Source organism: Halictus rubicundus, chromosome 1 (assembly GCF_050948215.1).
Source record: "Halictus rubicundus isolate RS-2024b chromosome 1, iyHalRubi1_principal, whole genome shotgun sequence".
NCBI lineage: Eukaryota > Metazoa > Arthropoda > Insecta > Hymenoptera > Halictidae > Halictus > Halictus rubicundus.
Window position 1 is genome coordinate 5,415,024 of NC_135149.1, and position 27,932 is coordinate 5,442,955.

Here is a 27,932-nt window from a genome sequence, read left to right on the forward strand (position 1 = left end):
ACATAAAAAATTTATTTTCATTTGACGTTTAAATCAAATAAATTAGCTTCAAACATTATTTCGTTTCAGTAATTTTGTATTTCAATTGCATTGTTCAAATAAAATAATAAATAATTTCACCTCAAGAAGAGGTTATTGAAGTAACTAAATTAATTATTAAATTTAGATTTGCAAATTTTTTTACTTTATTGATTAAAGTTTGGCTACATTCGCTTTTAAAATCTTTCTTTAGTACTCAAGTTAAATGAAATTGTTGAAAGTACGAAATATTCGATCAAATAAAAGATGAAATGAAACATTCATTGAATTTCAAATTATATGATATGATGTGATATTATAATGAAGTAATTTAAAAAAAATTATTTGGCTGTTCAAATAAACTAACATATGATTCTTCCAAATTATATGTAGCCAAATAGTAAAATGATAAATCATTTATTCGAATAATGTCAAAGCCTGACGTTAACATGTTTCGCGAGGTAGGCGAGGTGGAGAGGTGCTCGCGCACGCGCCGCGCCGCCGCGTGTGTATTTAAGTGGGTGTGCACGCGTGTGTTTGGAAGAGTTTCACGGAGAAAGGGAAGCTCGACGCATGCTTCCTTCCTTAATGTCGACCGGGCCTGAAGGATTCGAGTGTTCTACGGTGTTCAGTGGCTCGCGTTGGATCCTCGGTGATCGTTCTAAGCACCTCGTGGCTCTCGTCGGTTTTGTGAATCACGGGTGGATCGCGCGGCCCGGTACATACGTACCGTCAACTGTCAAACCTCGGCGACCCGTGAGTGACCCCCGTTTTCAATCCAATGGAATAGTGAGATTTCATACTGTTTTAAAGGAACGGAATCTTCTTCGCGCGCCGTCGTTGTTTCCGTAATTTTGGCAGCGATTTGAAAACCGCGCCACATCACGTTGGAAAGCTCGTGTTTCCACACAGAAGCGAACGGAGACTTTGATTTTCCTTCGGAACAAACGTTTCCTCTTTGCATGTGATCTGCCAAGCCAGATTTTTGCATGTCCTGTTTCTGATTCGGAGTGACAGCAACGAACGAAAACCATTCTCCGTTTTTCTTTTTGTCTCGCCGTTTCCACGAGTAGTTTTCACGATGGAACTTTGTGCATGGTGTTTCTGCATGTTGAATGTTGATGTCATGTAAGTTTTCTTTTTTTTTTATTGGTAATTTTAAGGAATTTTTTCGGTGTGTGTGATGTCGATGATTTGATCGAATAGTTCAAATTGCAAATTACAATCCCTTCGTAAATTGGCATACGAAGAAGAAACATAACTTTGCTATTAAATACAATTTTAGAGAAGTACTCTTAGACATTCAAAGGTGTACAAACATTCTAAATGCATAAAGCATAAGCATAAAGTCCCCAGTCTAATTATTATGTAAAAGTGAATAATTATTTAATTTAATAATGGATATTTTGCATTGTAATACGTTTTGAGAGAAAAATGTTGAAATGTTGCAAGTTTAAAAAGCATAGATTATAAATAATTATTTTTCAAATGTAATTGTCTTTTGACTTACTATACACCCAAATTATACGCTACGGTTTTTCTTTAGAAATATGACAAGTATTTTGAGTCCCGTATAATCTGGTAATTTTCTCTCGTGCAAATTGTTATTATCAACTAATTACGCACGCGATACAAAGACAATAGCTGTACATTATTATTTCTACATTACACTTATTTTATGCGAAAGAGACTGCTCCATTTTACGTTTAAAGTGAACGAAGTGAAGTATCTATTCTGAACTCGAGTCTCTTGGAGTTTTCTACGTGTTTTCGCAAAACATCAAGTGCAAGCAGAATGTTTATAGATCGGAAGTGAAACGTTTCTAAGCATGTGACCGTTCGATCTCTTTTGCAGTCCCAAAATTAAACTCCATGAAATTTTGAAATATTCGCGTAGAGCTCACTAGAATGTTTACGAATTTATAAGAAAGTTGGGAAAGGGACCCAATTACTGTGACTATATTAATTATACTTATTTTTAAAACATAATGAATATTAAAAAACAGATATATAACGAAAATGAAAAAAATTTGATATCTCTTTTTTACATATACATTATGATTTCAAAATAAGTATAATTTATAGACGCAGTAATCCCCCCCCCCCTTACTCTACTCCCGAACAAAAAAATAAAATATGTGCGAATTTTCTTCATGAGCATAAAAGTTTCTCACCTGGATTTAATTAAAAATCTCAGTACAGTCGTAATAAATTGGAGCCTCGATTATTCGAACTAATCTTTATCTTGTCGTTTAAATATTCTACTTCTTCTTCTTCTTCTTCTTTGAAGATCCGGTGCACACGCATGCTATTACTGCTACGGTATGGTTCGCCAAGCAATGTACCAACATTATGTTTGAAAAATGCCGTCCATCTTTACATCATTTTAGGACACCTTGTCAACATATGGAATAAATTAGTTTACGAAACTTTAAAGTCGTTTTTTAAAAGAACGGTTGACTTGAGACCTATGGTTTCTTCTTGGAGACTTTTTATCCTCTTGATGTGTAGATTACGATGCAGCAATGAAAATTTTGTCCTTGAAATAACTGGTCAATTTTACACGTCATTTTTCAAACAAATCTCCATCGATCGAAAGGTACAGAATCCAGCTATGATAGTCTTTACACATAATTTTGGTACACCCTGTAAATATACAACGCGTATCTTATTTGTAACTTTAAGTATCTTGGCTATATAAGAAGATCAGGACCAATTAATCCAAAGTATTAATCACGCTTTTGAAGATTTGAAGAATCAAAACATGATACCGCGAATTCATGTATGTGCAATTAAATGGGCACAGTAATTCTGTAATTGATAAAACAAAATTTTGTTCATTGAAAATTTTGTTTACGTATTCCTCGACTCGGTAACCTTAAAATGCAGCGTAAACATTTTCTATAAACACGATACGTGTTATACATTGGATTTTCAAACTTGATTTTTTCGAAAACTAATCCATAGATAAAAGAATTTTATTGTATTTTCTTTATTTATTTTTTCATAATAAATTATCTCGTGCCCGTTACCACAGATTCGAATAACATTTGTTCATTAAATTACATTTTGTTTTAGATCGATTTCACAAAAATTGTTTATGGTAGTAGGAATATTATTTCTGATTGTGAAGCATTCTTTTCACAGTTGAATATTAATTGAAGACGTAATAGACATTCCGAATGATATTTTATGTTAAAGACATTAACCTTGCTAATCGTTTTTGAGAAAACAATAATGATGAACAAAAAAAAAGCATCCATAAATAAGATTTTATTGCACTATTCGGTTGTTTGCTAGTTATCGTTTCCGGGATCTTTCTTAGAAGTTGATTCATCGTAGCTGTATTGGTTCGATCCATTACCGACAACTGACATCGAATTTCTTCCTGATCGATACAGTTTTTCCCTTCCTATGCTTTCAGAAAGTTTTCATCACATTTACCGCGGATCCAGAAAGTATCTGAACACTAAATTTCCGATTCTGGAAAAAGTGTCGACCTGTGATAATTTCGTAAAAAACAGCAGGACAGAAATTAATTTTGACTCACTTTATATCTTGAAGCTCCTCCTTTCGATGAACATTGATCATATTTTTCTACAATATTTTCGTACAATGTAGGGGAATGTTTACGAATTTATAAGAAAGTTGGGTAAGGGACCCAATTACTGTGTCTATATTAATTATACTTATTTTTAAAGCATAATGAATATTAAGAGAGAGAGATATATATAACATGTATATTAACTGATTTTAATGAAAAAAATTTAATATCTCTTTTTTAATAGTCATTATGCTTTAAAAATAAGTATTATTAATATAGGCACAGTAATTGGGCCCCTTTCCCTATGAAAATGAAAGTTCTCTATTATACTGCATCATTCCCGAATACATTTCAAAAATGTTCTTAGCTCCCCATCATTTACTTTCTTTGTAAGAAATTCCTAAAAATGATTAAATTCATTCATTAATTATGTAGTTGGTCAGTCTAATTCTTTTGTCAATTACACTCCTTGGACTGTTTCTATAGTGTTGAAATTTCAGTCCTCTAAAAATAAACCGTAATTTTTCGTATTTTTAAGCTATTACAGTACACTATTTTTATCCACCGAGCTTACATTCGATCGAAGTTCAAACGTAGCCAGCAATCACGGAGGAGTTTGCGACATAAAACTTCAGACTTTTGAGCTTCTGTAAAACCGAACTATCTTAACTCTTTGTCGATAACATTGATAACAGATCATTTATTGACAACAGCTTGTTCAACTACTTCGTTTCATATAACTATCTACATGCTGTTGTTTTTCGAAATGTCGCGTGATAATAATACAGTGGCGCACAGAAGAAAATTTAAATAGTAATGTATACGATAACTACCAGAATATTTACAAACTGAAAGTTTATTTTAAAGCAGAAATGAAGTTTTTATGGATATCTGCATTTTATAAAATAATGGGTAGATAGAAATTGATAGTTTATTTAAAGCAATGAAACAAATAAATAAACTGGATGGACAAAAGTAAGTTTAACCCTACACTTTTGTGATTATAATTTTGATATCCAAACATTTTGTTGGTTTCATTACTTTGTAGGACCTCCGTTGCTGTCTCTATTACAGCCTATAACCTGTTTGGTATATTCGTAATTAACTCTGCTGTACGATTATTTTCATGCTTACAATAATTAGAACTTTTTTGTCTATGATAATTTCTCAGAATAGGGAAGAAAATTTATATTTATTGCAAGTCGTCTAGGAGTGTGCGGTTTTCCGAAATTTCGGCTCGGAAATGTCGGGTCGGAAAATTTGCTCGCCATCGGGTCGGGATCCCAAAAGTTCGTAAAGTTCGGGTAACCGACACGGTAGTCGGATCGGGTCGGGGTCCCGAGCGAACGATTATTTTCTGACACTGGAAATACATAGTGTTACAGCCACGAGAACAAGACTTGTATCGGAAAAAGTAGAGCAATTACATTTCCTGCGCGTAAATTTAAAATAAAATAAAATTTTAAATAAAACACACTTTCACACAATATATTTGAAAAATTTTTTCCTTGTCGATGTTTGATAATTAATTATACTAAAAATACGAAAATCATTCTGAATCGAAAAATCGTGAAACAGCATCATACTTATGTTAATACAAACTTTCGGATATTCAGACTTAACCAAACTGTAGCTTCAGGTACCCAAACATTGCAAATTATTCAGGACCCCAACTCGACCTGATCCGACTAACACTTCGGATATCCGAAATATGTAGCGGGAACCCGAACTTTACAAACTTTCGGGATCCCGACCCAACCCGATGGCTGCCCCCCACCCTCTTCCTTCATGTCTCTGTTGAAATTATCCAACTGGGTCTAATGTGATGATATAATACTGACACAAGTGCTCCGATGTGAATTTTTGATATTCACTCACAAGAATTTTATTCTAGCAAAGTGGATTTTACTCTACCCGTAAAAAGAATATAAGGAAGAATCATTTTTACTGTATAAGTTGCTGTGTAACTTAAAACTCGAAGATTTGTTACAACAAGAACAAGATTAACAATACAAAGCGAGTCCAATAACCGAGTTGAGTTAAAAATCTGTTTCTGTTGACAATACAATGAAATTGTAATGGAAAATTCCGCTCTAAAATTCAATTGGACGTACTTTCAAATGTAACTCAATGATGCTTTGTGCATGAATTGATTTCTTGTGTTATGCTTAATTAAAAAATTATCAAAGTCAAACCATGAAAAACTTCAGTGTGATTCGAAGTATGTAATTTGTCTTGAATATCTATAGCAAGTGTTTGTAAGTTCCACAATTACATTCTAAACACTTTCTCGCGCGTTTTTATTTTTCGGTAGTTTTAATTATTTTGTTCAGTTATCATATTTAAATAATGCCTTTTGATTCGACAGCTCATATCATCTGCTCAAAATAAAAATTTTGAAATATATCCTACTTTTCTTGCAAATCCCACAAATAGTTTGGCATAAACCAAGCTGAGAACATTTCAATGTTTGTTTTAGATATTCACAAAGAAGTTAAATGTGCTTAACAATTTTATATTTATAGCGGTACGAGTGATCAATTTGTGCAAAAATATCGTTACGGCATTTAAAAAAATAAATACAATCGCACTTTACAACCGCATCGATACTGTAAAAAGAATCGTACTTCACAATGATACAACATGTTCAACTAACAAGGGAACATATTCAAGTGCGAATTTCCGATTTTGATGAAACTTATGTGACATATAGTTCTTTGAAAAATATTTGACACGTATTTTTTTTTATCGGCAACCATCCACTTTGAAGGGGTGAAAACAGCCCTCAAAGTTGGGGGTCAAAACCATATTTTTTGAAATATCTCGGAAACCAGAGGTCGAAAAAATTTGAATTTTTTTTTAAATTGTGTGTTTTTCAATGAGAAATGTAGTCGCGCAAGAAAAATTTAACAAAAGTCTTTTGTTTAAACAATATATTGAAAATTTGATTTTTTTTTGCAGTTTCTCTTATTTATTGTTAGTTCATTTTAATGTAAACTTGGGTGTGTGATCTTTGATCAAAATTAGGGTTTACATGTTTCAGGATTTTTTTTTTTTTTGCCATTTAACAATAATTATGCATTATGGAAGATAGTCTTGCATCTGCCGTGCGTAGGAAGGAATTGTGGCTTGTTTTATCGAAATATAAGTATTTACTATAAACGTGTATAGTATTTTAAACAATACCACTGGGTTATGTGTCGTTTATTGTTTTATTAGTAGCTAAAGAAGGTGGCGCAGGTAGCAGCGTGACGCGGTGCTAATTACCGCGGCGGAGTAAGGGTACCGACTTTTATAGCCAATTCGCCTGTGAATTTCTGCAATCGTTGGGCCTTCGGTCAAAATATCCCTGCAGCCTTTTTAAACTGTGAATCCTCGAACCTGGAGTTTCCCTCGTCATTTATAGTAGCTCTAAAAAGAGCTGATTTTGAAAGAAGTGCTGTCCACAAAGATTATTCTACATAATTCTGGCAATATTGATGTCCTGTGATTGTTGGGCCTTCGGTCAAAATATCCCTGCAGCCTTTTTAAACTATGAATCCTCGAACCTGGAGTTTCCCTCGTCATTTATGGTAGCTCTGAAAAGAGCTGATTTTGAAAGAAGTGGTGTCCACAAAGATTATTCTACATAATTCTGGCAATAATGATACTCGATGATAAAATGAGAAAAACATAAATGTTCTTTGCACCAAGAACATTTCAGTACGACTACATTTGAACAATGGAAACACGTTAAACCATCTAATTTTGTAAAGCAGAACTCTACGGGATTTTCAAATTCTCCTGGCCGTTCTTCTATATATCCACTGCGGAACCAAGCATATTGAAACAGCCGTTTATAACGCGCAGCTGATAATTGGTTGTGGATTAATGACTGTAATTTAATAATATTATTTCTTGCGTGTAGATTAAAATCAATATTTAACAATATTGCAAGATCGGAAAGTTTTCTTGCAAAATTCTTCCAAATGCGGAATCCATACACGTCAAGTGGTTGGATTAATGGCGTCGTATTTTTTGGTATCGTCAATACCTCTAATTGTTTGTCTTCTGGCAGGGCGTTACGTATGATCTCGTCGTTGTATCCATTCCACGAGTCAAGAAGTAAAACAGAATTTTCTGGAGCAGATGGGAGAAATACTTCAATCAACCACGTTCTAAATAACTCCTTCGTTAGTTTTCCCGATGTGGAAGCTTCAATATGTACATTAGGTGCCGTGAACACACTTCTTCGTACACGAGGTCCTAACTGCCCTTTGACTTCTTTCAAAACAATATATAATGGCGATAGCAACTGTCCGTCAGCTGAAATTGTGGGCTGGATAGTGTAGCTGTGCGTTGTTGAAGATATCGATTGGACAAGAGCACCCGTTTCTTTTTCACCTTTGTGTGAAAGTGTTCGACCAGAGTGCAATTCCAACTGGAACCCACTTTGATCACTGTTGAAAATATTGCTTGCGCCATAATTTTCAAAATACCCTTTCACATGATGCACAAAATCTTCTGCTGCTGCGGTCAAATCTGTTAAATGGTTAGTATGATGGCGGGTAACGAGTTTCGTCGTTTTTCTCGATACTATATTATAGTTTTCTTTAAACTTCCACAACCAAAAGGACGATGCCTGGAATCCTTCTAAATTTATTGATAAATTTTCGTGCATTGCCCACCGTCTCAAATCTACGTCGTGTACCAAAATTTTATTATTTCTCGCTACAATAAATTTTTCAAGTGTAGCATGTGCAATTGCTGTAAGTTTATCGTAACGAGATCCGCCTGTATTAATTTGCTCTTCCCATCTGTATAAATCTGATTTTCTCTTCAATTTCTTGTATTTGTTCTTCACAGTTTCGAAGTTTAGTGGTCTTTTTCTTCCACTCTTCCAAAAATCTACAGCTTTCTTCTTATAATCTAAATCAATGCCTCCAAATTCTATTTCTTCTGGACTCTCGTCTGGAGAACTTGAAGACGACGGTTTAGATGTTGACGCTGATTCCAAATCTTCTTCATCTTCGGGAACATTAAATGAAGTCGGTTCGTCTGTTAGGTCATCGAATATTAATTCCTGTTGCGTTTCGAAATTCATGTACCCTGCTTCTCTGTAGCTATTAATCAGGTCTATAATTATGTTTGCCAGTTCAATTTCCTTTCCATTCGTGGGTGTTCCCTCGTTATTGTTACTGCTATATGTTGCCATCAAAATATTTATAACGTTCACCGGATTGACCTTCATGTTTGTAAAAACGAATCTAACAATACAAATAAACAATAAGCAAAAGCAAAATTAATATAATGTTCGAACTTTATTATTGCCAGAAATTATTTGATATATGTGGCACCGTTTTAAAAATCCGAAAGAAGTAGCCTTAACTTCTTGATATGTACGTTGCTTTACAAACCGTAATGCAGAAAGACTAATAGCACATACAGCAAAGTGCCCATATTTATACATTCTGAAGACTGTTTTACGTTTCCCCCTCTCTCACTCTAACAACCAATGGAATTGTTTGAAAATATTTGGGTCCTTCTTAAATGCTGTATATAACCGAGGTAAAACTGATGTGCGGCATTGGCACCAGCTCTTTTCAGAGCTACCATAAATGACGAGGGAAACTCCAGGTTCGAGGATTCATAGTTTAAAAAGGCTGCAGGGATATTTTGACCGAAGGCCCAACAATCACAGGACATCAATATTGCCAGAATTATGTAGAATAATCTTTGTGGACAGCACTTCTTTCAAAATCAGCTCTTTTTAGAGCTACCATAAATGACGAGGGAAACTCCAGGTTCGAGGATTCACAGTTTAAAAAGGCTGCAGGGATATTTTGACCGAAGGCCCAACGATTGCAGAAATTCACAGGCGAATTGGCTATAAAAGTCGGTACCCTTACTCCGCCGCGGTAATTAGCACCGCGTCACGCTGCTACCTGCGCCACCTTCTTTAGCTACTAATAAAACAATAAACGACACATAACCCAGTGGTATTGTTTAAAATACTATACACGTTTATAGTAAATACTTATATTTCGATAAAACAAGCCACAATTCCTTCCTACGCACGGCAGATGCAAGACTATCTTCCATAATGCATAATTATTGTTAAATGGCAAAAAAAAAAAAAATCCTGAAACATGTAAACCCTAATTTTGATCAAAGATCACACACCCAAGTTTACATTAAAATGAACTAACAATAAATAAGAGAAACTGCAAAAAAAAATCAAATTTTCAATATATTGTTTAAACAAAAGACTTTTGTTAAATTTTTCTTGCGCGACTACATTTCTCATTGAAAAACACACAATTTAAAAAAAAATTCAAATTTTTTCGACCTCTGGTTTCCGAGATATTTCAAAAAATATGGTTTTGACCCCCAACTTTGAGGGCTGTTTTCACCCCTTCAAAGTGGATGGTTGCCGATAAAAAAAAATACGTGTCAAATATTTTTCAAAGAACTATATGTCACATAAGTTTCATCAAAATCGGAAATTCGCACTTGAATATGTTCCCTTGTAAGTAAAATTCACCTGCACCATTTCGTTTCATCTTTAGTAGGGACAGAAAAGTCTAGTCTACTTACGACAGTCAAAATAAACATATTTTATACAATAAAATTAAATGAAATAAAATTATATAATAAAATTTTCAAATGGAGATTTCGGAAAGTATAAATAGATCAGTTAAAGAAGAAAATCAAGTATAAAAACGTTCAGAGCTTACGAAAATCATGGAGTCTACGAAAATAGAATTAACAAAAAAGAATAGGTTACTAAGATGCTAGTGATTCGTCGTAACGATGAAAAAGGTGGGGAATAGTAGAAGGTCGGTTAAACAAGAAAGTGACCCACTTCGAAGATCTCAAAAGCACTGAACCTAATGGATAAGACAGACCAGGATGTCACATCTGTTACAGCAAACAAATCATTCTTTGAAGTTTCAAATGCAATAGGGTGGTTACGGATACTCAAAATATTATTGCACAATCTCTTTTAGTTACGATTTCAGCTGCCTCTGGACGTTTCTGTTTTGTTGGCGGGTCCCGATGTTAAAGCCTGCTTCCTAAGGAAGATATGAAAGTTAATAGAGTAAGGGACTCAATTAGTGTGGATATACTTATTTTTAAAGCATAATGAATATTAAGAAAAGAGATATTAAATTTGTTTTATTAAAATAAATTAATATATATGTTGTATATCTCTTTTTGAATATTCAGTATGCTTTAAAAATAAGTATAATTAATGTAGGTACAGTAATTGGTACCCCCACAGTAATTTTGTCCCTTACCTCATATTATTTTATTTGGTAGATGTACGAAGGAATTTTTTTAATGAGAACTCTATTTCTAATTCAAGAAAAACGAAAAATGTGAACCTCGAAAAATCGTATTCTTTAATTAAATGGTTGCAATTTGACGAGAAATCAATTTTTTCAAATACCTTTCATTCATATAGTGCATAACATTATGTATGAACAGAATTTTTTCTTTTTGTTTTTTTCTTTTTGATGATTTGGCTCTAAGAAATCATGCTTAGCTTTAGACAAACTTCTGAACGAGAGAATATTACTCAAGTATTTGTTAAAACTTTGCAGTAACAAAATTACTGCAAGTTTGTACAATGTATGTACTATTAAAGTTACCCGTTTGAAAAAAGATCTATTAATCTTTCTAAGTAAAATCCCTAAAAATCATGTTTTTTCCAACTCTTTACTAGGTATGATCCCTTCAAAGATCGTATAGACTATAGAGTGAGAAATGGCGATATTTCTGATATTCTATAACTTGGAAACATAAATAAATCAGAAACACAATATCATACAATTTATTACACTATCAAGAAAAGAAGATTCATATTTGCAAAATTGGTTGTTATGGTTATTATGACTAGACTGCGGATGTTTATGCAATTTTCAATTTTTGTAGACAAATTTTATGAAAGTAGTATGAAATAAAATCCTATTGTCACTGGTAATAGCATTTGTAGATTCAAAATAAATGAAACTCGTACCAAATTCTGTCGAATTTGATGCTTCAGCATTTTTTGAAAATTTTCATGAGCCATAAATACATAAAGATCCGTTAAATAAGACAAGTATCAATACTCAAGGACTTGCATGATCACCTGTTTTTAAAAGAAGCCAGCAGATATAAAAAAAGCGTGTTCGGACTACAGATTACATACGTATGTGTGTATATATATTAGTATCATTGAAAAAACTCTAAAGAGGATCAGAGAACATTTATCATAATAAATCTGAGTATGTAAAAACCAATTATTGCAAAACTGTCGACGTTTTAAATAATTTTTAAATGGAAATTTTAAATTAAAAGACGAATTTCATTTTGTAATCTTAGGAGGAATTTACCTAACGCTAAACATTAGTATTTTAATACTTAAAATGTAACGAAAATATTTTACTCATGAAGAAAGTAACAATAGTATAGAGGATAGCAGTAGTAAAGATTCAAATAAAATTGAAGAAAAATGAATGAATTACAGAAAATAAAAAAATTTGTTAACAATAAAACAGTAGGTGTTAGAGTGTATTTAATTCGCGCGCCATCTTTTATGTTGGCAATCCTGTGTGTTGCTGTGTGTATGAGATTGCGTCGCTGCTTACTGTGTCTCTCTTCTGTTCTGTCCCTCGAGCGGTTAACACGTGGTGTTCTGCAAGTCGTTGTTATATTTATACAAATATATATATAATTATTTATAATAATTTTTTTGCCATGGTACCCTAATCATTTTTTACGTAGAATGAACGGAAGAATCGATATGTGAAAAAAAATATGCATTTCTATTTAAAGAAATGATGCAATTGTTAATTGCACATGCACTGCTGCATCTAAAAAAACTTTAAAGGCCTACAGATGTAGTGCTCTTCGAACCATTTATCTTTCTCCTTTATCATTTTTTCGTAAATGCAATAATAACGGAGTTATGACTTAAAACAATTGCGTGGATCACCCTGTATATATCCAGAAGTGCATTCTGCTATTAACTTTAACAGTAAGAAACTGTAAAACATATTCAAAACTAACAATAAGCCGTTCTACCGGATATTGCCGTTAAAAAACTGCATATATAACTTGCTTACAGAGAAATAATAAGGATTGGATTAAATTCTCAGGTGTCCAATCATGAAATTATAAAACTTGTGCACATGTCCATTAATGTTCAAGTAATTACATTAAATAATACTCTAATGTGATATACCAATGTTTAAAGAAGTTTTATGTTAATCTTATTCTCCCCAAACAGTTTATATATATCGTAACTAGATTTTACAATACTATTGCTTAATGTGTATTAATGAAAAAATGATTCTTGTACCTATTCAATTATAAAATAATTATTGTGTAATACAAGAAAATTATTCGAATATCAATGGAATCCATACTTACGAAAGAAATGGCTAAAACGCACAATTTTGTAAATATATTTCCTGTGTAAACTCTGGTATACAAACTTCTAACTGTATAAAAACCCAACTAGAACTTCTCCAACGACAGATTTTGCCATTATATCTGAGAAATAAAAAAAGAAACATAATATGTAATAATGTTAATACAATAATATATTTTAAAATCTGCAATATATTGAAGGTTATACGAGAAGTTATACACATAATTAAAACCAACCTAATATTTTCCCTCTTGTACCATGTAATTTTTTATTTAACAATTTACTTATATTTTCAATGTGTAGGGGAAATTTAATGAAGCTACTAGAGCAAAGGCTTTGCACCGTTGTTTATTTTATGGCGAGCACAGCGATGAAAATATTGACGGAGTATTTTCTCGGGAGAACACAATTTTTTGTCCTTTTTTTCACGCGAAAAAAGGTTTAGTAAATTCCGTTACATAAAGTTGTCCCAAAAGTTCATTTTTTTCGATCAATACGCTCAGTACGAATGCAGATTAATTTTTAAATAAGAAAATAGAGCTGTTAAATAAATAAAACCTTAGGAAATAATAAAACTTTAACGTCAAGTACACACATTACGAAAAGAACTTTTGAGACAGCCTAATAAATAGTATAAATTTTCATTATGTTAGTTCCTCAACCGCGTTTTAAACGAACGAATAGAATAATTTTGTTACTTACATCTATTTTAGATTCTTTTTGGATCTTTATTAATACTATACAAATTCCGTGATATCACAGATAATCGTATTGTTCTTGATTTTGGTTGTCGTACGATGAAAATGTATGATGTCATTGAAAGAACATTCTTTAAAATCTCAGAACATATGATTTCGCAACAAGTTTTGCAAATTATTATATTGACTATACTGACTATATTGATCAAATTATGTTTGTCTCAAATATTTCTTCATGCTATTATTAACCTATTATTTTTTCATAATTTTGACCACTGCAATTGCATTGTATTTCTGACTGGATAAAACATTAAGTAACAATCAAAATCAACAATGATCGCAATATCATGTATGTATAGAAATATCTTAATTTACGGAAAATAGTGTAGTTTAGATGACATAACGGTCTTACGAGTGTCTCTCGGTCTTTATACAACTGTAGTGAAAAATAAAAAAAAGCAACGCTGGTAAAAAATATAACACACTTTTTTTATATAACGTTTTATATTACGTTTATATATCGTAATATTTATATAACGTGTGAAATATAGTATTTCTTAAGTACTCATTGTCACACTAAGTTTATGAATTTGTAAATAACATTTTGTGGTATTAAATTCTACCTGCATTTAAACATTCTACTTCTTCTGACGAAAAAATTATGGCACATATTCTATGCATTCTTTTACAAGCCACTATCGTAATAAAGTACATGAAATTTGAAAATTGAAAATCTATTTTGCAGCCAAAGTTCGATATTTATATTGTATATGAAATCAAACTGATAAAAATATAATTGATATTCGTGCAAAGGATAAAGATAACTATTACCGTAATTTGGATACAGGGTAATTTAGAAAATGTGGATACAGTCCAGTAGGGACTGATTCAGGACACGAAAGTAAGACAAATAGTTCAACTTCAACAGTGACCTAGAACATTTTAAAGATGCACCGCACTACTGGAAATACAGATAATCTTTCTTCACTGAACGTAGCTTTCATACTAATTGCTCCAATCACTTCATAATACTTCATAATATTTACATGATACTCAAATAACGCTGGAAACCAATATACTAACATCCAATTCTGTCGCATCTAGACGAAAGATTTTTGCAACATAAAATAAATGAACTTTTTTTCTCATTGTAATGTTCTCATTGTCCTAAACCAGTTCTTAAAGTATTTCCCACATGTTCCAAGACACCCTACATGCAAGTTACTGGACTAGTTATCTTTATCTAGTTTGTTTTAATAAATATCGACTTTCGGCCGGGAAATACAGTTTCAACTTTTTCATTTCACGTATTTTTTACGAGGCGGCGACTACTTGAAAGTAACGAATTTTCGTTTTATGCGTTTTCTGCTTCATCTACATTTTTTACAACTTTCCCATAATGTTACTTACAAATAATGGTGTGTACACTTTCTTAGAACGTAAAGAATGACACCGCATCAATATTTTAAGTGTCTGAGCCAGGCCTGGGCAACTGGTGGCTCGTGACAGTTTCGCCAGATAAGAGGAGGGAACACGAATTGAGAAGAAAAAGTTATCCTCTCGATGCTAGTACCGGAGTATGCACGACAGAAATGACCACGTGTCAGGTGACCGGGCCGCGGCGGAAGCGTGGAGAATAGCGCGGTAGAGGAAGTTAGAGTGGGGATAGAAGTCTTGATGTGGCGACACTGACTTGCGAGCCAGACGCGAGTCATCTTCCCAATCTTGAGACCCCTCACCATGCACCTATGGAGTGTTGGAGAAGGGGGAGGGTAGCTAGGAACGTATAAAGGAGGTTGTCTCCACGAAAGCTAAAAACACGCTAGGACATAGTCACCAGATGAGGGGAGGGAGCACGAATTGAGGGGAAAAAGTTACCCTCTCTCCGCCAGTATCGGGTTAGGCACGTGACATTGTGACACAAAAACACGAGAGAGACGGGACGCGTCACGTGACGGAGCCACGGCGGAAGCATGGGGGAATGGCGCGGTAGAAGGGGAAGTTAGTATGGGTGTACAAGTCTTGATCTAGCGACTATGCGGTAAGGTAATATGAATTGTGTGTGGCAAGTGGTGGGGATGCCTACGCCTAGCCTGAGCTATCGAAAATTTGACCACTTGTAAACATCCTCCTTTGATATACGTTTCTTGTTACGCTAATACGTTTCTTATTTGTTTTGAGTTGTTGAGGAGAGGCCCAATGTCCCATTATGCGCAAGTTTTATTGCCGGATGGTTCGACGGCAATGGTTTTAAAAATATAATTTTCTAGGTAATAAGACCTAGTGTTATTAAGGGGGCAACATCCATTTGAAGAATGGATATTGTCTTACTGCACTAAAACGATTATTTTGTATTTGTAAACTAGTTTCAATTGAGAGGACTTAATAAACCGTGTCCACGAATGAAAGGAACTTATTAACAAACGGAGACATTGTCTGTCGCATTAAAAAGGTTGTTTCGAAATTGTACCTAGTTTTAAATGAAAAGAATTTTAATACGCCGTTTCGAAGAATGCCAGGAAAAGGCACTTTAGAAATTCCGTTGCAGGACGGAACACGCACTAAACGACTTCAGTTTTTCTGCCAAGCTAGATGGAGTACTTTACTAGACGATACGTAATGCAAATTTTTTAAAAATTGGAATTTCGAATAAAATAGTAGAAGTTGCATTTCACAACTTTTTAATTTGAGCTTGTAACAAAAATTTAAGAAATGTATTTTGTTGATTCATACAAATTGTGTACATACTGAAAATTTCATCGAAATTGGTCAATCTGTTTACCGATTATGAACGATTGAAAATGGTGAAAATCGTGAAAAAACTGTAATTATGAATTTTGAAACATGATCTATTTTTAACCCAAGATTTAGCAATCCTTCAATTTTGATTGACAGTGTGGAGTTAATTATATTTAAAGAAAGTTGTGATTCGCATTCGTTTCGCATTCACGTTCACGTTCACGGTCATTGGTAAGAGAAGATCGTCTGCGAAGCTAACAGCAAAAATGTTTCAACATTTAATTGCTTTGGCGTTGCACGGTAACATGCGTATTAGATACGTATATGTATCGTGTATATGTATTTCAAGGTGCTGAGAAACGATACGAACTGATCGCATGAATTGCGTTTCGAGACCAGCGGAATCTGTTGAATATGTTCATTCAATTTACTAAAACGCAATTGACAAAAGACCTACATATTTCCAGTTCCTCGATTGTCTTAGAGATATCAGGCAGTGTACTGTATACATACAGATCTCGATCCATCGTCCCTTACGGCTGTATAATAGTGTCTCCAAAATTATACAAATGCACGTTACTGTTCATGTCGTTTGCATATCAGGATAAATGTAAAAAGATCAGATCACTATTTTTCACTATTTGATCACTTTTCGTTTTTTATTTATATTAATTTCCTTTTCCAATAAATTATAATTAAGTTTTTTCTGCTGATATTGGAAATTTGTACTTGCCCCTGTCGTATGGGCCACTGGTGACCCACGCTGAAACGCCCGGCCAATGCCAATACCAACAAACATAACTCCTTAACAAAGTCACGGAGAACATTTTCGGAAAGAAAAAAGTTACTTCTAATGACCTTAGCTGTCACTCCTTTTAAGGAATTAAAACGTTTTTGGGACACTCTGTATATCCTTTGAAGGTATATTTTTCAAGTCCTAACTTCAGTTGTCGTGCAGTGATCGTCGTGTATTCTTTTTATACGAGTGAGAAAATGAGCGTATTCACGACAACATATAATGCACTAATCAGCAGCTGCACTATGCAGCTCATAATTCTCCATTAAAAAAATATTATCATTATCGTTATTATTTATGTATTGCTAGCTATTTATGTCGACAAATCGTAGCTTTATTTTTTTTTATAGAGAATAACGAGCTGCGTCGATTATTGAAAAACGATTTACACAGGATTTTACATAGATATGATAATACATAGTGTACGAGAAATTTGCATTTATACACTCCTAAAAAAAAATTAAAGACCGTTATAATTATTATGCCGCTTGTCATAAGGTAGTCGGTGTACCTCGGCTTGTCTTCGGGTGTTTTCGTCACTTACATATGTCGGTAGGATATGTTGGTAGGTGCGGATGCGAAGAGAGCACGCTTGACCCGAACGCCAACGTGACGAACTAGCGCTATTAGCCTCATGTTATACGAACCGGTAACTTTAAACACATTTGCCATAGGTGAAAAATCGTCGCAGCGGATTTATCAGGTGCTCAATCGAATCGGCAGAATCTCAGCTTCAATCTGACCTTAAGATGTGGGTATTACGATCATTTCTCGCCGAGATATAGCGACTTGAATCAAAAATGGAAATTATGCCAATTTTAAGCATATTTGCAGAAAGACCTGGTATATCAAAATGTTAATTAAATTGAAAAAACAAAAAAAGTGTGTTCAAGAAATAGAAATGCTCTTTCTATTGCTTTTTTGCACAAGATTCTACGATGATTTTTTCGCTCTCTAGAGCCAGTTAAAGTTAAAAAGATCATTTTTACTTTAATGTTGCATAACTCGATAAAAAAAATCACACCATGTTCGACAACCAAGTTTTTTGCACAGCAAAGCCGGTGCTTCCAAACGATGGTAACGCGATTCATCAAAAAAAAATTCTCTCTCCCCGTGTGATGTCTGGAAGTTGAACAAAATTTTTTGTAACTGTCAAAGTCTTCTTTATAACGCTATAACTGTGCGTAACTTAAAATTTGAGAAACCATCTGCAAGTAGAGACTTCAAGCTTTCAAATGATTTTTTAACGATATCGAAACAACAATTTTTGCAGGCGTTATGATCACTTGAAATTGAACCAATTTCTCGGGTTCGTAGAGGTGATCCTTTAATTTTTTTGAGGAGTGTTTATTACAACCGGTCACCCTCTATATATGTATATTATTAAAAAATTTTTGGAAATTTGGATAGACACATTGTTGTCATTTTTATAAAATAATGTAAAATAGTCGCTCTTCGTGCTCCGTAAACCTAGTGTTAAAAATGAATATCGCAATTCAGAGAAAGAGTATTTTTCTTATTGTTCCAAATTTATTTCACTTGCGGATGTGCTATGTAAACTATGTATGTATTGTGCAACCAACAGTTTCCTTATTGTTCTAGATATGTATGCAGGCACAAAGTCACTGTAAATTACCCATTGACGCACATAAGCGTGCAAATTGTTAAGATAATGTGCCATTTAATGAGATTCTCGCAACAGTTACCTTCCAGAATAATTGGCCGAATACACTTACAGTTATCAATACTAACCCGACAGTTGCTAAAATGTTTTAGACTTCGTTATTCACAGGAAAAGTTGCCGTTATTTCAAAACCGACTGAAAATTTGAACGCCGATCTTAAAAATTTATCAAGCACACGTGCTATTCGAGTGGTATCGGCTGACGCGTCTGATTGTGGTTCTACTTACAAATGCTAAGTGAGTTTTGCGGGAAAATTTTGTATCAATCTCCACCGATCTAGAAATGTAGAAACATGCTATGATGGTCACTTATTCTTTATACACATTGTACATAACATTATGTATCTTATTCTTTCGTATGGTATAAGCAAATATTGAACAAAATATTAAAGAACTGGTCAACTGTAAAATTTAAAAAGTTACAGATGTAAGTGCCACTTATTGTAGGTGTTACGGAGTTGAATATAAGCTCGTATAGGTATTTACTTATGCGCTAAGAGCATTGAACTTAAAACGCGTTTACCTCAAAACGACTCTTTTCAAAAAGGTATACAGTAATATATATGTATATATTAGGGGGGGGGGGGCATAAGTAATCAATTATTTTGAAATCTAAAACACACTTTGTAATAAATTCAAGTTTTTCCATCATTCTCATCATTATCAAGGACAGTTTGCCATCTTTCCTGCAAATTTTCAATCTCCTTCTTATAGAAATCCAGGGTTCGAGAAGAAAAATATGACTCAATGTGCCTCCTTACATCTTCTACAGAAGTGAATGTTTTATTCCTTAAATAATGCTCTAGAGATCTGAAAAGATGATAGTCAGAGGGAGCGATATCCGGTGAGTACGGGGGGTGTGATAAAACTTCACATCGCAATTCTTTGATTTTTTCCTGAGTGAGTTTCGCTGTATGGGGCCGGGCATTATCAGTTTGCAGTATTACACCTTTTCTCTGGACTAAAGATGCCAACTTTTTCAATAGTTCTAAATACAACCGTTGTAATTGCTGACAATACAACTCAGCAGTAACTGTTTCTCCAGGTTTCAACAACTCAAAGTGAATTATGCCACGACAGTCCCACCAAATGCACAGTAACACCTTTCTAAGTGATAAGCTAGGTTTAGGGGTTGATATTGCGATTTGATTTGCAGAAAGCCATTGCTTGGGACGCTTTATGTTATCATAAAGAATCCATTTTTCATTTCCGGTAACGATTCTGCTAAGAAATGGATCTCTACGAAATCTGGATAGCAATGAAGTGCAAATTGATCGAGGAATATTCTTGTTGGTCTCAGATAATTGATGCGGTACCCATATTCCTTGCCTATATGCCTATCCCATTTCGTGTAGGTGCCTTTGTATAGTTGCCCATATGGATCCAAGGCTTCTCGATAATTCTTGTATACTTAATTTTGGATCAGCTTCCACCAGCGATTTTGGGGTGTCATTATCAAATTCAACTGGTCGTCCACTTCGAGGCCTGTCAGAAAGATCATAATCACCAGCAGCAAACCTTCTGAATCAACGTTGACACATGTTGACCTTCAATACATCTCCATAAACATGGCAAATTTTGTTTGTTGTTACCGTTGCATTAAATCCCGCATGAAAATGAAAAAGTATGCAATGACGAATATGATCCTCGGAAGGTACGGACGCCGCCATTTTATTACAGGGATGTAAAAAAATGATACTTTTTAGAATATTTTGAACACAGACTGCTTTACCGAAAACTGTAAAAGAATACATGTTTCCTCTTCAAGGATCCGTACAGAACTAAAGGCAAAACAAATTCTTTACAAATAATTGATTGCTTATGGGTACCCCTAATATGTCCCATTGTATGTCTCTATATATGTCCCAAATGCCTAGTCGATAAAAGTCCCAGAACTATCCCCACTGACACGGGATATACCCCGCGAGGGGCCAAGAAGCTCGAGAGACCTCAGTCGCCTCTAGAGCTCCGCTCCCCTTTTCTACGTTTTGTTGATCAAAGAATAGTATCTCCTGGCTAATATATGTCCCTGGCTAGACCCGTGTAGTGGACATATATTGAGTAAACACTGCGATAGCAACAAATTATTGCGGATATCTTTATTATTATATCCGCGGAGCATTAACGCAGATTTTATGAACAACTGTTTCTGTCGAGTATCTAAACAAAATGAAACTCGCGTAAATCTACATATCTTTTCTTCAAAATAATGTACTATCATAATAAAAGTTCAGTAATATTTCATTTTTCAAATGATTAAAAGGCTCCGTTAAAAGCTTAGAAAATTAAAGTATAATTAATGGAAAAATTTTGTTTTTTACATTTAAGTAATCCAAAATTCAGTTTTAAGATACGCTTTTGATAACAGGGGGATTTAAAGGGTCCTTCTCCAATGACCTTGACCTAGACATACGTTACGTTACATTGCAAAATTTAGTCATAATTTAGTCATAATTTAGTCATAATTTTTGCACATATCACACCAATAAAGTCCTTTATGTCTTTCTCATATGCCAAGATAAACTTTCTATCTGTCACCTTAAGACTGATATAACCAATTTTACGTAACGATGTCGTTTCTTGCATTCCTTTCCTCATAAAGACAAATTAATAGGAAACGTCTTCTCATTCTGTACGTACCTGCACAAAAAGAAATTATAATTTTGCCAGATAATTGTTGTATCAAAAAATTCAGTGCCTTGCAAGTATAACTCAACAAAAAATGCATTTGAGAACAGACACATTTACAACGAAAATTTTTCAAATTTATAATACTGATTTTTTTAAACTTACAATGTTTAACCATTATTAACCAATATTTAACTTTTTTTTAAATTATTATCAAGCAAGGATCTGTTTTTCGATGTATATTTCCACCAAAATGGAAAAAAAATTCAGAGTACAAAAGTTTAAATGTTTATCATGTCGCCCTATTCAAAGCTTCCTCAGAAATAACACATGAACATTGTGCGGCTCTTACGTGATTGTAATCCAAGTCGCTGTAGTCAACACGTTAATTTTTTTATTTCGTTATGAACTTATTTGTCCAGCTAGTGACGTCCGCGTGTAAGAGTATGAATGAAGGAAACGCGTTTTGGCCAGTTGTCAAACTAGCCGTTACTATTTCCGGGAACGGAGCCAAGTAATTTCAAGGGAATTTCTCGCACTACGAACACGCGTACGCAAGCTAGCATCGCGAAAAACATTACAGGAGAAATGCATGCATAAAATCCTTTTAATATAGGACCATATGACTTGGATTTTTTTTTTTGAGAAATTAGAACGATCAGTTTACTGAATGACATGGGAAATGCAGAGAAAATACTAAAAGTGCTTTTTACAAATTTCTTGTGCCCACATTTTCCTATGTGTTTATATTAAAAATTTTAGGAACATGTTTTGCAGATCTGTGTCAATTATACATATTCTGAAAATTTTTGGTACAGCTTTCAATGCCTGTTGTTTTTTTCGCATCAACCGATTGTGATGAAATTTTCGGAATATATACAATTGATACAGATCTACAAAATGTATTTTTTAAATGTTCAATATAGCCCCACATAAAAAACTTCTAAAAAGCAACTTTTAATACTTTCTATGCAATTCCGACAATCGCAATTTTTCCAACTTTTTTTCTCACGCAATGTATTAAACTATTTGCTCTAACTTCTCAAAAACAGAAATCCATGTCGTATGGTGCAGTAATAAAAAAGTTATTGTCTTTTTAAGAGTATTCGAATATTATTAAGTGTCACTGTATTTGTATACTCCGCGGCAATACTATAAGACACTATACATAACCATACAAGTATTTGTTACGAAAAAAATTTGTCCCTCCTAGACATAAACAAGTCGTCGAATTCGTCTTGGCGTCAGCTATAACGTTATTGAATAAAAAATATATAGTGATAAATAAATAATCAAGGTGCCCTCAATTTTTGATGAAAATTTTTTCAAATTTTTTATATTGAGATTTGTAGAAGACTGAATACTAATTACATTTTGTAAGAAAAATTTTGTTATCACACCACCGGAAATGTCTGAAAAATCGTGTGAATAATGAATAATAATGGAAAACTGGTTGTTTAAGCTTTCAAACTAGAGTAATTCACAATTCTTAAATCCATGAATTTTACTACATTTAATGAAATAACAAAAATGTGTTCTTACTGTCTTATTTAAAAAATTAAAAATATTCAAACAAAAATAAGTGTTATATTTTAGAAAGTTGCTGACTATAATAAATTAGTCATAAGGATTTGCGGCTTATAATTATGTTTATCTATTAATAAACAAAAATTTATAGAATAATTCAATTAGTCGTCAATACGTCACGTGCGACGCGACTCGCCGCGGAATTGCATCTCACGTGACACTTCAAACTATCATAACTTCCGTGGGGGACGTGAACTTTACAGGATCTTTTAGAGGAGATGTCGCTGAAAATATTCCACTTTGATAGAGTCCGCCTTTCTTTGATCATTTTAAAATATTTCTTACCAAAGGTAAAAAAGCTTTGATGATTCCCTTCAGTTAATAGAATATTTTTTTAAATAAATAATTAACAAACATTTTTAATTCCCACTGCGTCGTAAATATATAGACACGTATACAATTCATTTAAAAAATTGGCTCATAATGTTCAGTAGGTTTTCCAGGGCATTATTACGAAAAAAAGGAATTTTTCGGTGAAAAATTGTATCTAAAAAAGTTTGATCTTTGAACGCTTATTTTAACGAAAATTCTTAATCACTTTTATTAATATTAACATTGTCGAATCAATGGACATGTAGAAAGCATTATACATTCGTTAAAAATCGATATGAAGTATTTGATTTTTGAGCACATGAACAGCTAAGCGGTATAATCTGTCCCACTGTGCGGCATCGGTTTTTTCGTCCGGACTTTGTAGCAACAAATCCACCTTTCTTCGAAAATCTATTTTTCCGTCGACCACCGCGCGCCAGCTTTCTGTCTCTGCCCCTCTAACGCGACGATCTTCAAAAATACGCGAAGGTTAAGAACGTGAGACTATAAACAATCGCGAATATTCCGACCAAGTATGCGTGCAATGCGTCTTGTTCTCCCTTTTTCTCTCTGGAGTTAGTTTCTTTAGGTCTTTATAACAAAGACCGGAAATGTAATCCGAAGAATGAGTGGTGATTTACATGTTTACGTTGGTTTTGACGTAGCGGTGGTGGCTCGGACGTTTGAAAACGTTTACGAGACCGCGAATTTTATGTATTTGTAGTGAATACGAAACTGCAGAGCAGAATAAGGTAGGACGTTAACAATCTCTAACACGCATCTTATTTTTCTCGTATAGTTGGTTTTGCTTATTACTGACAAAATCTTGTACATGATTGACACGAAAATCTGGATACACACTTTTAATGAATGATCATATTTTTCTTTTTCGTCTTTTCCCTTTCAAGTTTATTTATTTACTAGGCTGTTGATTTACTAGTTCAATTTTTCTTCTTTTTTTCGTAATTATTTACAGTAACTCCCAATAATATTCGGACACTCTTAAAAACACGATATACTCTTTAAAAGACTTTTGTCATACTGGACCATACGACATGGATTTTTTTTTTTTTAGAAGTTAGAACAATTAGTTCAATGTACCACGAGAAAAAAATATTTTGAAAAATTGCAATTGGTCGAAATTGCAGAGAGAAATACTAAAAGCCGCCTTTTACAACTTTTTGATGTGATTAAAAAATCATCATCTAGTAAACTAATTGTTCTAACTTTTCGAAAAAATTCAATGCGTATGTTCCAATATTTAAAAAGTTATTGCCTTTTTAAGAGTGTCCGAATACTAGTGAGAGCTACTATATCCGGCATTCGAATTTTTCGAATTTTCGATCGCATCGACTGTCGGTATCGTTAAATGCTCGATAACAATGCAGCCGACTAGCCCGATTAACATACTCAATAAATGAATATATCAAGATCATTAAGTCTAGATTATAAACATTTATCAGATCTCATACCAAATATTTTCATCAAACCATCTTAATTCCTAGAAAAGTCAGATAAAAAATCTGTCTGGAACAGAATTACTTAGTTTTTAGTCGACTCGAGAAAATGCAATAGAAAAGAATTAAAAATAGGTCACCTTCATTTTTTTAAATGGTACTACAAATTATTTTTTACATAATCTTATTGCTCATGTCAAGACGAGATCAACGGCCTATAGTATACGATGACCTTGACATAACCTTCAACTGAAAAATGCGAAACAAATAGCATGTTTTCGTTCAATATTATTGTATTACGTTGTTTGGTTAATAATTTGGATTTGGTGCTTCCTCATGGAATAAATGTTGTACTTTAGTCGTCTTGAATGAGCCACGATGATTTACTTTCATCACTCTGCGAGTTGTGACTAAAATTTTTTTATCTGGCTATCGGAAGTGCCCGAAAAAATCGTGGCAACAGTTTACGCGGGACACCGTGTACATATTGTAGTACGCCAAAAAGAAGAAATTCTTTCTTATAACGTAGATGTGTAAGGTTTTATAAAGGTTTTTATGATGGATTTATTTTCTTGTGATATTTAGTGATAGTGTTTTGATAATATTTTGTTAGATTCAGATCTGTAGACTTCTTGAAAGTTGAAGGCTTTAACATTTACAAGGTTTATTCTGACCACTGCATCGACAAAATTCTCAATATTTCCAAGACTTTCAGTGTTCGACGTAATCAGAAACATTAGTAACTAATACTACTCTATAAATAACAATTCTGATAACATTTCTGAAGAAAAAACATTTACGCTACCTGTGATTGGTAATTTTATATGCTCCAACTCACAATCAGTGTATACTTACACAATTAATGGAACACCAGCAGGTTTTACAGAAGAAAATGATATGCAATGAATATTATGTAATCTTTGTTAGTGTATTAATATTGTATCTAAAGAAACCAGAAATATGTATGCAAATATTATAGGCATATGTGGGTTCTATGTACATAATTATTCTATTCAAGTATTGTTTATACACTATATTATTGTAAACAAATACATATTATGGGTCCAAATACATTAAATCTTGATTGTGTCTTTTATAGTGGGTCTTGTTTGAGTATTATACATAATACACTTGAAAATTGTCAAATTGGTTAAATCAAGAATTTTGTAACTCGGTAAAAATATAGGTAAAATCAGGATTGAATGTTATTACTAAACTCCGGATCTTTATATAAAATAAAAAATTTGTGCATCAGTTGCAAAACACAGGAGCTGAATAGAAATTTATATTATTCACTGATAATTTTAATATAATGAAAATAATATTTTCATATCCTTAAAGTCTTTCAGTCGTTATATAAATCTTTATATAAATGCATAAAATCCGGATTCTAGACATTAGAATTAATCATATCATTAGCTATATTCTGATTATTTATATTGTATTAAATCTACTAAATTTATATTACAAGCTAAACGATCTAGTTAGAAACGATTAATAATTTTTCACCTAATTTTCCGTAATCGTTTTCGTCACGTGTAGATGGATATGCGCGTCATGGAAAATATTATAATTGGGTGCAGTTTATGGGTGAACTTGTTCTCGTCGGGGACTTCCCGAGAATCCAGCGAGAACTCGGATAAAAATGTCATGCAAAATGCAAATATTCATAATTGCAGCGGACGTTGCACAACATCAATTGTGTATCACCTGTTTGATGGAGAACATGATTGTTTATCGCGTGTAATATTACTTAAACTAAATCCGATTAAGATATTTTCGACGAGTTATAGTTATCTCATAGAAGTAGGAATGAAACGTTCAAAAACTAAAATGTATGGAACGTAATTACTTTTTAGCTCTCGTTTGCAGATGATTAATTTGATATGCGTGCGTGCAGAGTTTCAAAAAAGGCAAACCACTCAGCCTTAATAACCGCGGAGAAATTTTTTGAATAGTTGTTTATGTAACCTTGAGAACAACCATGTAAATAAAGTTTCCCTTTTTCTTTTATTTTTGCAGATTCAACAGCACGCCGTTGCGTAGTCTTTAAAACTATGGATGATGAGGTAGTTGGTAATAATCAGATTAATAAAAGATCACCAATGACTCTGAACGTGAGCGGGCTGTGGGACGTTGTTCCACGTTTGGACCACTATAGGTGCGTATGAAAATTAATTATATGTTTAATTCTCTCTTCAACTACAAAATCAACAATTTATCCCTTACAATAACGAAACTCACAGTGTCCTTTCTATCTCGATAATAAAGCATAATAGAAAAAAAGTAATTATTACATAGTATCCTAATCTTAAAACCCTACAATTTTCATTTCAACTATTTTTTCATATACAAAATAGTTGACATGTAATTTAGGTGATACACATGGCTGTTGTCAATCACCCTGTATATTGATGATACAATAACGAAAAACAAAAATGAAGAGATGATGAAGTACTAGATTTTTTCCTGAAAATGTTATTATGAATATATTTAAATTTTTTAGGAAGTATGATTTAATTTATAATAAGTTCTATTTTACTTTGCTTTATAAAAAATACAAGAACGTATTTATCTAAATGTTTAAAATCTAAATTTTAAATCAAGTGATTTTTCCCAAATGCGTTTATATAATTTAAATAATCATAAATTTAAAAAGTGGATACCCATTATTTTGACAAGTCTTGTAGTTTTAGAATTAAATGTGCTCTTCCGTAACCTATGTATTGTTCGAACAATCACGAAATATACATACACATTGCACGCATGCGGCGGTAATGACGTAGCTAAGAAAACGCTGTTTTCGAATTAATACTGCGAGTGTTGCAGACAAACTTTTCGACCAATTATGAAAATCTTCTTCATTTATCTTCATAATTGGACTAGTAGTGGTAACATCGTGATGTGGTCTATAAATGCTTTTTGTGTAGCGATTATTATTATGAATGGGTGCGTGTAGTAGATTAGGGTGGCTCTTATTTTCGACATTTGAATTTTTCTTACGACAGCCACAGGATTGTTTCAATTAATAACAAAGAAATCTGTGCAAAATAATTAATTAAATACTCATC

The 27,932-nt window shown here is 33.3% G+C and overlaps 1 protein-coding gene and 1 long non-coding RNA gene across 6 annotated transcripts in view; one reads left to right on the plus strand and one right to left on the minus strand.

Annotated features, from left to right (window-relative positions):
- Positions 1-573: 573 nt before the first annotated feature.
- The window catches only part of Nkcc (sodium potassium chloride cotransporter), a 62,426-nt gene continuing 35,067 nt past the window's right edge, over positions 574-27,932 (plus strand). For 2 of the 5 annotated variants that reach the window (XR_013082126.1, XM_076786678.1), the window contains exons 1-2: positions 574-1,146; positions 26,884-27,022. Coding sequence is in view for 4 of the 5 variants with exons in the window: in XM_076786678.1 (XP_076642793.1) it covers positions 1,134-1,146; positions 26,884-27,022 (152 nt within the window). In the remaining variant the exon portion in view is untranslated. The remainder of the gene's footprint in view (positions 1,147-26,883; positions 27,023-27,932) is intronic. The other 3 variants (XM_076786693.1, XM_076786703.1, XM_076786687.1) reach the window with 3 other exon arrangements.
- LOC143353608 (uncharacterized) lies at positions 3,459-10,609 on the minus strand. Its single transcript, XR_013082180.1, has 3 exons — positions 10,555-10,609; positions 3,568-3,614; positions 3,459-3,500 (listed from the first exon to the last, which is right to left on the minus strand). It is a non-coding gene; the product is annotated as an uncharacterized LOC143353608 (long non-coding RNA).